The sequence below is a fragment of the Teleopsis dalmanni genome, chromosome 1, assembly GCF_002237135.1.
Source record: "Teleopsis dalmanni isolate 2A chromosome 1, ASM223713v2, whole genome shotgun sequence".
Lineage (NCBI taxonomy): Eukaryota > Metazoa > Arthropoda > Insecta > Diptera > Diopsidae > Teleopsis > Teleopsis dalmanni.
This window is the reverse complement of record NC_051846.1, coordinates 192907599-192920519: the sequence shown is the minus strand read 5'-3', so window position 1 is coordinate 192920519 and position 12921 is coordinate 192907599. Positions and strand designations below refer to the sequence as shown.

Sequence of the window (12921 nt, the reverse complement as noted above, 5' to 3'; positions counted from 1 at the left end):
ACAAATCATTTGTTTCTTTTTTAATTTGTTGTTTTTTTTTTGTTTTTTAGTTTTTGTTTTACATTTATACACTCATACAATGATCACATATGTATTACATAAATTTACATACACATTTACATAACTTTAACACATCGATAAATTAATATAATTAAATTCAACACTTAATGAAAAATATTTTCAAATTATTTTCGTTACATTTTCTTTATTATAAACATTTATACATAAACATTTATTTAATTTAATTTAATTAATTCAATTAATTTAATTTAATTCAATTAAAACATTTATAATTTTTCGAAATTGATAATTCTATTGTAATTTTAATTAATATAAAAAATATTTATAACATTCAGTCATTATATCACATATATAAATATTCCATTTAATAAATGAAATACACATTACAACAATTAAAGATCATTAATTTGTTTAATTAACCTAAAGTAAGCAACTTAATTCAAATTTAGAGTCTACAACTAATTTTTTAACTTAAGAAAACTCTCTTTTCGGTACTAAAACGATTAACTATTCTCGTAAAATTTAATTTTGTCTAATTTTTTCAGTCGCACAAATTTAATAAATTTTTGCCTACTGCTAACTGCGATACTAATTCTGTGAAAAACTTAATAAACAAGTTTGTTTATTTATGAGGTACATAATAATACATAATAATTAATAATACAAGCAAAATAAAAACAAGTAACTATTAACTGCTATATACACATTCAGTATAAGTTTGCACATTTCAACTAAATTTGTCTATTTTGCTAGATTTAAATTTATCTCTTAGTACAAATTTCTTTAAAATTAAAAATTATTGTTTGAACACGAACAGTCCCGTCGGATCCCAGTCATTGTCGTCATTGGGTCCGAAACACTCATCGAAGTACCATTCCATAGTCTTGTAGACATGGCTCAGCGATTTTGTTAGTGCATGGTTGTCGTCAGGGTAGATCTGATGTCTAAATTTAACTTGTTGATCAACCAATGAACGCACCAGCATTAAAGTGTGTTCCTGGTGAACAAAAGTATCTGCTGTTCCATGCATAAGCATCAAATTGCGATCTTTGATATTGCCTGCTTTCATAGTCAAATCAGCCTCCTGTAGTGCACGCAAATAATCGCCTCTAAATGGTATGTAACGCTCTGTGAAGAAGGAATCTGCGAAAAGATAAGTGATTTTAATTTTTCTATATTGCATCTTTCTATATTGTCTATATCTACTTACAATGATAGCCGAACGATACTAAAGGATTGATTGCTACAGCACATTGTAGCACTTGTTGTGAGTCCTCAATTAGTGCCATAATTGTAGCATAGCCACCATAACCCCAACCAAACGCACATATACGTGAAGGATCCACAAATTTTAAATTATCTCGCAGGTATCTGCATCAAACATCAGTCAAAATATTAGTTTTTTTATTTACATATTTCTAACATATTTTATTTATATTTATTAGAATATCTAGTTTTTAATTGTAACTTACGTTAATACGCCAAGTTGGTCCTCCACCTCAACTGTGCCCAATTTTCCATGCACTTGGGTGCGCAATAGTTCCCCCTGATATCCACTGCCACGCGCATCGATTTGTGCTACAATCATTGAACGTTGGCTACTTAAATACCAATTCCAGTCAACGTCAAATTTTTCAGTAACAGATTGAGAACCCGGTGCAGCATCACTACGGATAAAGAGAATAAATACCTTCCCTTTGAGTTTGTTTCTAATATATTTGTACTTACACATGTAAAATAAGTGGAAAAGCAACTTCGTCATCCTCACGCATACCAGGTGGTAAAAAGAGCCTTACTTGTGCATGGAATCCATGTCGTATTTCAACGCTGAATGTCTTTATCTGTGGTATAGCCAATTGCTCAAGGCGGTGGCGTAAATCCGCTCCGGAATCCAGCACAAAAATCTTTGTATTGCTATGAGTTTCAACTAAATACACACTCGGCGAGTCTGGTCCCAGGCACTCTTGTACATAATAAGAAAATTTCTTACTAAAATAGATTTTATTATATAAACAATTTTTAGGTATTTTAAAAGTGTTATCCTCGTCCTCTTCATCGGAATCGTTGCTATGGTGTTCGCCACCTGTGTTAACTAACTTAAAAGTAGAAGCAGTATTGTCACATGTCAAGCAGGTCGGTGTTGAGGAAGCTATGTAGGTGCGATTTGTTTCAGTAATGTTCAGTTTCAGGCTGATCTTGTAGAGGTGCCTTTCAGCAGGACGCTTCTCAGGAGCAGCCATGAAATAAACAATTTTATTAGTTTCATCCCAGCCCACAATTTCAGTAACTTCAAAACGGCCCATTGTTAGTGGTACCGTGCGTCGATCAAGTGAAGATATGAAGACAACATGTCTATAGTAACCATGTTCACCATCACGCACCGGAAGACGTTTTAATAGAAATCCACCTTTTATAATTTCAAAGGTTCTTTGACCATTAGTCGTATTTTGTTGTGTATACATACTGTTTTGTACATTATTGCTGTATCTTAAATTAGGTACCTGCGCTATTAGGTGTATTGAGAATATAGGAAACTCTGCTGGTAGCACCCAACCATTATCGATTGTTGTTTCAGTATGCAGTACTTGACAATCAAAGTTTGGTGCTCTACAAAAAACTGTGCTAGCTTTTGTTTGTTCTCGATTTGTGACGGTAAGAGAAAGATCGATTGCTGTAGCCCAAACAAGACTACCGATGTAGCTGCCATTGTTCATATCAGCTGGCAGTTTAATTGGTATGAGTACGATGTCATGAAGGACGGAAAGGTTAACTACATTGACGGTGATGTTGGGATTTATGGCACCAGCTTTTGGATATCTTTGAGTTCGAATTGTGGGATATTTGATTCCTTCACCCATCCATGTATATCTGCAAATAAGTTTTAAGAATATGTTTTATAATGGGTTGAGGTTATGAAAACTGTGTAAAAAATATTCGGTTTTTTACTTGTGTATATAATGTTTCCTGAGATCTTACCCTACAGTTAAAAAATTGTTTCCGTTTTTTGGATTTTTTTTTTGCATATAATTTATAAAATAATTAATTATAATTATTTTATTCAGTAATACGTAATCTTAAACAGATTAGAACAGTAGTTCACTACAAAATATGATAACGAAAAATGGTGCGTGGTAGAAGAGACATTCTCATAAAATTAAATATTCTCAATATAATGAGGTAGTGATATACGTTAAATCTGTAAAAAAATTGACATTTCCTACATATTAGAGATAGATGAACATTTTCTAAGGATATCAGTTTTGAATTATAAAAACATTTAATTATTTAAACATTTAATACATCATTAAATAAAAGTATATTTAATAGTAACTCACTGAAGTGGTTTGGTTGAGTCGTTTGGGATATATCTGGTGTTCTCTGACTGTACATTTATTACGGATAGAGATAATAAATATAAGTAATAAGTATTGAAAATGCTTTTTCCTGTCTTTGACACTGAAATCAGGAAAACATCTTCTAACGTTACGTTCTTAGGGAATATGTCGTATATAAATTTATAAGGAGCTGCATGCAAAGTATAGTGTGATATCACAAAAATTTGATTATTTTAAATAAAGTAATTTTATTTTTATTCGTCATAATAATATTTCACTGATTTTCTGTATAAAAAGTAATTACGAATAATTAATACCTAAAACTTTTACTTATTTGTCTTGAAGGCAAATCATTTCAATATTTCAAAATTTATAACTTTATAAAAAAGGTTATCTTCATCTAGGTTTGTTTTATAATTTCTCAAAAAAAAATTCAACAAGAAGTCTTATAGTTTCCCACATCGACACCTCTGTGTAATTTCAACCAATTAATTATATTTCAACTTCCATTAACCCTAGTCATCTACCAACAACTGTCGCACACTTTCACCAAGAACACCGAAAAACTATAATTTTCTTTAACACATCGTAAAATAACTTCAGAACTGAACTTACTTGTACTCATCAACGGCACTGTCGTTAAATGTTAGGAACGCCATAAACAAGCCATCTGGCGAAAATACTATATTACTATGCTGAGCGCTGAGTTCAGGTACATGCTCGTAAGTCCAATCCGGAATGCCATTGTACACTACATCAGACTGACCTGTTGATTAGTACAGCAGCAGTAGTGAAATATAAAAACCATTTAATTCATAAATTTATTATTAAATTAAACATTAAGTTGACTACAGCAGGATTTGAGGGGATGAGGAATATAAAAGCACAAAAGGCATTTAAAAAAATTTTTGGTGAGGACAAAATAGGGGAAAATTAAACATTTTGTAGTGCTGGAACACACCTGTTGTGGTAATGCGACACACCAGCTCGCCTTGAACCTTGGGCTTGTAGTAAATATCATTTTCGTACACAAAGGCGATGGCTTGGTTTAACGAGTCGTCTGCATGGTTAGCATTTGACTGAGTTGGAAAATTAAAAGGTGTAGATTTGCTGGCTTCGTGTTCTGCTGTCATCGCTGCTGCTACAGTTGCCAAACTGTTCAGCAAGCCACCACTGCCCGTGGCGGGGACTGAAGAAATTGTGGGCATAGTATCTGTTGCTAGTAGGCTAGATTTTATTGTTGCTGTTTCTGTTGTTGTTGCTGTTGTTGTGGTTGTAAATTTTTGTGCAGTTATACTGCTAGGAAGCGTAGATTGAGGTTTGCTTGTAGCTAATGCAACTGTAGCTGCATTCACAATATGTGAGCTAGTGGGTGCCCATATCACATATTGCAAGCGTGGTGCATCACCTGAATTTTCTGTTGGTCCCAAAGGAAATGTATTTGCAGTTTGTACTTCGTAAACATGATTTCTAAAGTAGTTTTATGGAGGAAGAAGGTTAAAACAATTTAATTACTTTACTTTACGCAGCACTTCAGATTAAATATAAGCATATACCTTGAACCTTCAACATTGCTGTCAGATTGTAACAGCACATATTTCTGATCTGGTGAGACTAAAAATGTTTCGGCATTTAACTGACGCTGTGAATGATTAAAAATTGTTTGTGTTATTGTTGTTGTAGTTATATTTACTTTTGGTAGAACTCAAATACTTACAAATGTTGAATTGGTCATTAGCACTCTTGTTGTGTAATTGTCTAGATTTAGTATGGAAAGGCCTCCACTCGGATCACGATATATGAGTTCAACATCTGTGTTTTGTACAATAATAATAAGAAAATACACATGAGTTAGATAAATGAATTAATTAATCTTAATGCAAATGCAACTGTGCCACCAGGCAAGTGAGTAATGTGATTTGCTAGGAGACGAAAATATTATTAATGAATTAATGGTGTTTTGTGTGTCTGCTTGCCACTTTCTTGGTTCTGATTTTTTGCAACAATTTTATGTTACAATTTATACCTACCATTGTTCCAAGTGCCGTTGAATGGCTTCCAACGTAAGCTCTTGCCCAATATATCATTTAGTATTAAATGTCTGCCACGTAAGTGTAAGCCTTCATCCTCTAAACATTAACAATAGAACGAATTAAATTAATATTATTCCTTACTTTGTCTTTTTTTGTTTTTTTTGTATTACTCATTTAATTAGCCTAATATAATTCATTATGTTAATTCGGTTGGACTCACCTGGTGTCAATAGAAAAATAGAAAATATGATGAGACTAAAAACTGCTGCTATTACTAGTAAAGCTATGAATATGCCTCGCCAATTTCGTCGCTCTGGTGATATGGCAACGAGTTCCTTAAAAGATAAAATGAAAATAGAAATTATTGAAATGTTTTTATTATTTGATCTCGAATTAAGAATAAAAGCTATAATAAAATACAAAATTATTATTACGAATTTTTACAGCATATAAGGAGAAAAATCAACATAAATAAATAATTATTCCATTGTCGAATTAATCATACAGACGACTTAAGTCGTCTTTAATCACCCAGTGTCGTTTATTACTACTCCTTTTATTTCTATACACAGAGGTATAGATTTTAATATAAAATATATAATATAGATAAATCACTCCTAACGAAAATATTTTTTAAAAAATTTGTTCAGAAATGAGTAAGATAGAGGGTCTGCGAGAAAGAAAGTCAGGCTTATCAACACCGAGTTATCGAAACAGAATAGTTACAGCCTCCTCAGGGAGGTATGCTGATCTGAGGTCAGTTATTGCTTAGTCTGAGGAAGTGATAAGTAATAATTTAGTCAAGACGTAGAGAGGGGTTATGAAGAAACCTCGCAGTTAATAGAGAGAGAAACTCAACTAGCCTCAACATAATAATAATAATAACACTGACAAAAGTTTTACCTTAAAAAAATTATTATTTATTAAAGCATTAATGTAAAGCTTGAATCTCATTTATACGTACTAACATAATAACATATACGTACATTGTGCATATACAGCAATACTTGGCCCTCTTCTCATATGTTTATATTAATTCAGCTATTAAATAAGCATTTTGCTTTAATAATTCAACAGTGAAATTTAATAATTTCTTCATATGGGTATGTGCTTTCTCCCTTAAAGTCCTGGCAACCACTTGTTGCTCTGCATACTTCATTCCTCACGCTGTGCTGCCACTCTCTTTGCTTTTCTTTGTTAATTTGTGCAAATTTGGAAACCTAATTCGCCTCTACGCCTACATGGCTTAAGAAGACTTTAGGCATTCGCTTGTTTTTATTTTATTTCCGATTGTAGTTAAATTATTTTTAATATGAAATTTTAATAAAAAAATTCATAAGAAAATAACGCATTTGTTTTTGAAAGCATGAAATTGTTTTATTCTAGAAATAAATCAATTTGAAAAGTACACAGACTACGGCAGTAAAAACTAATTTAATTTCGCTCATTCTTGACTTAGTATATGTGAAGATCTAATGTTTGTCTTAAGTGTAATAATATAAGAAATGTTTTAAACAAAAAAATACGGCAGCACAGATAAAAATATTTTAGTAAAATAGTGAGGTTTTTGAACAAGAAATGACGTTGTATTACAATATTTATATTGAACCATGGGAAGCAAGAATCGTTTAAAATAATTCAAACGTTTTGATCAAAGTAAAATTTTTTGGGATCTAACTTATTGTACCTGTCAATCAGTGAGATGGGTGAGACTCCGCTTGAAACTCCCCAGCTATCAAAGAGTAAAAGTGCCCAGATGCACTAGCTCGGTAAAGGCTCAACATTACATCTAAAACTTTATTATTATTATTTATATATCTTCTTCTTTTAATAAAAAATGTGAAATAAAAACTAGAGAAAACTCATAAAAAAATTTAAAGAAAGAATCTAAGCTTGAAACAAATAATGCTTAACAAAACCTATAGGGAGTAGTATAGGACAACTTCTTTATATACCGAACGTAGTAGATAGTGAGTGTAGAAATTGAAGTGTAGAAGTGTAGAAATTTTTTAAAAATCTATACAATGAAATAGATAAAAATGTGAAAGTGTGAGCAATGGTGAAGTGCAAGAACTGAATCAGCAGCAAAAGCCATGTCTACATCAAACGAAGAAAAGAGTTTACCTAAATTCAGTAAAGCACATTCCAGCCTCCATTCTGCTGATTATATGTAAGTCATCCCAGTAGATAGTAACAAGACTTACGTTACCAGGTTTTATGTCTACACGTCTTCCATATTCTTCCATACAAAATGAAGCTATGTTATACGAAACGCAACTACATATCGAATAATGTTCAAAGGTTCTGTTTGAGAAATGACCTATCATTCTAAGGCTTCCCGTAGTTTTACTGTTAAATATTTCACATTAAGGTTAAGGACCGTTATATTGACTATTATTTCCAGTGCAGCTATTGGAGTACACTCCCTTTTTGTATAACTCAACGAAACGTTAAATTCCTTCCGTTACCTTGAGGTTTGTTGTTTTCCTTACACTGGTTCACCACACCAAAGTATTTTGAGGTAAGTTTAATCTGACTGTTTGATGTATGCCATCAATGCATTCGTATAGGATATAGACCACAAATGACACCTTCTACCTTTTTATATGTGTATAATGCCTTACCGAGCTTTTTTATAGCAATTTGTTCTGCAATATTATTTTCATGGAAGTCTAAAAGAGTCAGTTCAGTGCACATTAGTCTCGGTAGATTTCACGCGAAGACCTTATACTTTATTGTAAGAGATAAGATCTCCGTGTCATAGGCGTTTACCTGCAACCCCGCTTGACTTGCTCATTGTTTTATTATATTACAGTGATATTGTTATTATTGTTTAAGTTTTACATAAATGTATTTGATAATTTTCATTTTGATATTTATTTGTTATATACTAGTATTTAAAATTAGAGCATAAAGACAAATGAACCGACAAATATATTCGATAAGTTATTAATTTTGAGCTTGATTTAAATGGTATTCGTAGTTTGTTTAAATTATATTATTTTTTCAGATGATTAAAGAAAAAAATGTATTTACTAGCAAACATAAATGACATAATTAAATATAATAGGTGTTATTTGAATAATCCCATTTAAAACCAATGCACTTGATACTCTATGTGGCTTGCAATTTATTAAAATCCTTTTATATTTAGATTTTTTTTAATACTAAGTTTATAATACTATTGTCGAAAACATTAAATACTAATTAATGCCATCAAATATCTTTTAATCAAACAATATTATTTTAATATGAATTTATTTTTATATTAAATTTATACTATTGGATTAATTTACATTTAAAATAATATTTAAAAATTTTGGGAAAATTTATATAAATATAGGCAAATGAAAATGACTAAAAAGTATAGCTGACATGAAACATATAGTTTTCTTTTGCCAAATAAGACTTGGCCTAGCCCACACAAGGTCATTGGAATTTGGTAAAAACCACTCGAAGAAACTTACGACAAACCACAAAGCAATTTCTTCACGCGCAAAAAGTATCTGAAACAAAAGCGAACATTTACATTTGTATTTATATAGACACTTTTTTATTGTTTATAAATTGTTTTTTATTTGCTTTCATTGCTTTCATTGTTTTCTATGTTTTTTGTGTTGTTTTATTCTATGTGTGCAAATATGTTTTAATAGCAATTTCAACGTCACTTTTATTGCGTTCTCCAGCATCCAATTCATCATTTGGCTGTGCCAAAAATCTGCTGAATTTCGTCGAATTTTTGTGCCTTTCATCAAGGCAAAAACTTTATGAGCTGCTCGGCGTCCCAAATTAGTATAGGTTTCTGTTTTCTTAAACATTCGGTTTTATTTTGGTTCGGTACATATTAAAAAAATATAAACATTGAGGTTGTTTATGCGAATTTTTTTTATATTCGTACTTAATATGCTTTGCATTGTACGTACTTTAGAATAAAAGAATGATTGATTCATTTCAATGTTATGCTTTCAATAAAAATTCTGAAAATCCGATGGAAGCCGGGCATTATGAAGGAATCTTTTGTTTTTTTTGTTTTTGTTTTTGTTTTTGTTTACAATTCACCAAGACAAGCCGTGACCCTCGCAAAATATTCCACTTTTGCATTGTGGAGCACGTGTCCGAAAAGACCTAAATTTAAATGAATGATTCTCAAAAGAAATTTCTTAAGACTTTCATTATTGTTTTAATTTAAAACAAATCGTAATTTTACAAAATAAATATTCAAAGTATTTTAAGTGGCAATTAAGGCAAGCAGCTTTTTATTTAAAACAATTAAAATCGCTCAGTATTATTATTTTAAAACAGTTGGAATTTTGGTAATAAAAATTTAGAATTGTTTAAGTAATTTTTTTCTTTCTAATTGATTTAAATACAAAATGAGCAAATTAATACGTACAGAAGTTTGTATTAAAAAAAGAATCTTCAAAAAGGTGATGGGCCAAAGTATTCAGACAAATATGTGAAAAAAATATTTACTTAATAAATACAAATTTGTTTACTATTTATCTTTTTATTTCTTTGAAAAAAAAAATTAACATTAAACTATTATTATTAATACTACTTATCATATAGTAAATAATAGCAAAAAGAGACTGCTTTAATGTATGATCGCTTTATAGAAATAATTTTTTAAAAATTTTATATTAATATTATTATATTAATAAAATATATTTATTAATATTTATATTATATATTATATATATAATATTAAAACATTTCTTATATATTTTCCAATAAAGAATAAGTAGAAATAAAGTGACAAGCAAAGGTTGTTTAGTTGTATCTTTAAAATCTGTTAGAATTCTCTATAGTGTACTCGTATTGCACAAATGTCAGTCACTTACAAACTGCTAAAAAAGAGGATCATTGTGTTCCCTTAATTTAAGGACACAACTTGTATCTTTAAAATCTGTTAGAATTTTCTCTAGTATAACCGTATTGCACAAATGTCTGTCGCTCAAAAAGTGCTATAAAAGAGGATCACTGTCTCCCCTCAAATCAAGGACACCAGGGCAATGAAATCGCAAACTTTAATCTTTAAAATCTGTTAGAATTCTCTCTAGAATAACCGTATTCCACAAATGTCTGTCGCTCATAAAGTACTAGAAAATAGGATCACTGTGTTCTCTCAAATCAAGGACACAAAGACAACAAAATCGTAAACTTGTATCTTTAAAATCTGTTAGAATTATCTCTAGTATACTCGTATTCCACAAATGTATGTCGCTCACAAAGTACTAGAAAAGAGGATCACTGTCTCCCCTCCAATCAAGGACACCAGGGCAACAAAATCGCAAACTTTATCCTTTAAAATCTGTTAGAATTATCTCTAGTATACTCGTATTGCACAAATGTATGTCGCTCACAAAGTACTAGAAAAGAGGATCACTGTGTTTCCTAAAATGAAGCACACGAACGCAACCAAATCGTGAATTATTTTATAAAACAAAAGGACCAATGTCAATTAAGTGGACTGAGAGACTTTATAATCTTACGAAAAAGCATAAACTTAGATGAAGAGAGTTATCTTAATTTTAAAAGCATTATCATTAAACTCTATTAGAATTTATTCAAATATATTGTACGACTGCATATTGCTCTCCAATGTATCATAAAATAAATCCATGAACCGTGTCACTTCGCTATGTGAAAGACAAGGCAATGAAAAGGCCGACGGTCTTGTCAAAAAAATAGTCGAATATCAATTAAGTGAATTTAAGATATTCTGTAATCTTACGAAGGGAAAAAAAAAAGCGACGATAGCGTGAAGTACCTTATTTTCAGAAACACTGGGTAAGCAGAAACGTTCTTCGACTTATAAGTGCTTTTACATATCACTCCAAAAAAGTGTTGTTAGTGGCATAAAGTCATACATCGTGACACCTACTATAGAAAAAAGCTAAAGGAGTCAAAGACAGTCATAAAGATTCAACATTTCAACAACCATTAAATCAACTTGGCTTCTTACAATGGGTGGAGATGATAAAAATATTCGTACTGATTTTTAATAAGACATTGTGGTACGGGTGCAGTCTCAGTAAAACTTTTAAACTATAAAATTTTTATAATAATAAAGAAATTTTTTAACGAACGAGAAGATTTCCATTGTTTTTGAATTACTTTGTACCAACATTTTTATTACCCAACAATTTTAATATTTTGTGTATATATTAAGTTTAAACATAACAACATTTTTTATAAAACGCAAAGTAATAATATACTTTTTAAAGTTTTTTGTTATAGCCACCAAAATAGCAAAGTTAAAAATATTTTATAATATCAAAAAAAAAAATAAACTTACAAATAAAAACAAAAAAGGTTTTTATTAAAAACAACTGAAATAAATTAGTTTTTAAAACATATATTGTTTATGTTTGGTTTTTTCGGAATATCCTTAAAGCAATTATCTTTAATTGATGCCTTTTCTGTTTTATTTTATTTTTCATGCATTTACATTTTTTTTTATATACAAAAAAAATATATTTTTAAATGGTAATGGCTTTCAGTATGTAGATTATATATAAACAGTAATTTTATTAAATTTTTTATCTGTGATATTTTTTGCATTCAATCGGACAAATAACTGACAGTAATATTCGTTTTGCGATGATCTACAGTAGTACCACAATTTACGAGTAAATTTCTATATAATAAATTAGATATGGAGAACCTATTCAGAAATACTTAATGGGATATTAGGGAATCTAAAGGCGGATCATACTAAAAAATATTTTTTTGTCTAAACTTTTTAAATAGTTCATACAATTTTTTAAAATTAAATTTAGTAGCATTTTAATATAATTGCATTTTATTATAAGTATAATATAATAGACTTTTATTTATGCATAAGTACAGAGTAGTATAATTTATAAAATTTTTATAAAAATACATTATTTATTTAAAAACTTTTATTATTTGTTCTATTATTTATTTTTCCGTAGTTGATGAGTTTTTCTAGTGTTTTTAAAGTTTTATTGAAAAAAATGTCTGCTTAAAATTAGAACTAAAACATAATTACAGAAATATATTAGAACTATACATTATATATTGTATATATCTATAAAATATATCGTCAAAGAGGAAGAGGAAGAAGAGATGAATACCCCAACACTAATCCCTAATCTATTTACTTTTACTACGATACATTATATATTTGTTCCTTCCAAATATTTATGTATGTTGGAAGGATGTTGCACTATTATTTGAAAATTGTGTATTTAAATAGAGGTTTAAATAGAATAATCACTCCTTCTAATAATCCATGGGATTATAGCCAAGTATTTTTATCAAAACAGTGTTCCTTAACTATAAAACCAATATTATTAATTCAATCCATTTGATATTACGTTTATGAGATGGATTTAAGCAGAGATAATTTGCTTTAAATAAAATAATGTTTATAAATAAATAATAAGTAATAAGTTAAGTTCTTTGGTTTAAATAAATTTAAGCTCAGATATTCACAGGTTACAGAACATTGATATTCAGATGTCTGAGTTGGTGAATCAGCACCTTTACTCTATTTTATCTGTGGA

General features: G+C 29.8%; 2 protein-coding genes across 2 annotated transcripts in view; both read right to left on the bottom strand.

Moving 5' to 3' along the window:
- Positions 1-12921, bottom strand: part of LOC119670980 (rho guanine nucleotide exchange factor 10-like) — a 391460-nt gene that overhangs the window by 298031 nt on the left and 80508 nt on the right. The window lies entirely within an intron of this gene.
- LOC119670981 (dipeptidyl aminopeptidase-like protein 6) lies at positions 516-5724 on the bottom strand (the record flags this gene model as incomplete). The annotated part of the gene is given in 10 exon segments (XM_038081454.1): positions 516-1164; positions 1232-1392; positions 1494-1688; positions 1750-2889; positions 3972-4122; positions 4318-4826; positions 4913-4998; positions 5074-5168; positions 5387-5485; positions 5610-5724. Coding segments are annotated over 10 exon segments (2898 nt in total), but the record flags the coding sequence as incomplete, so codon positions are not given.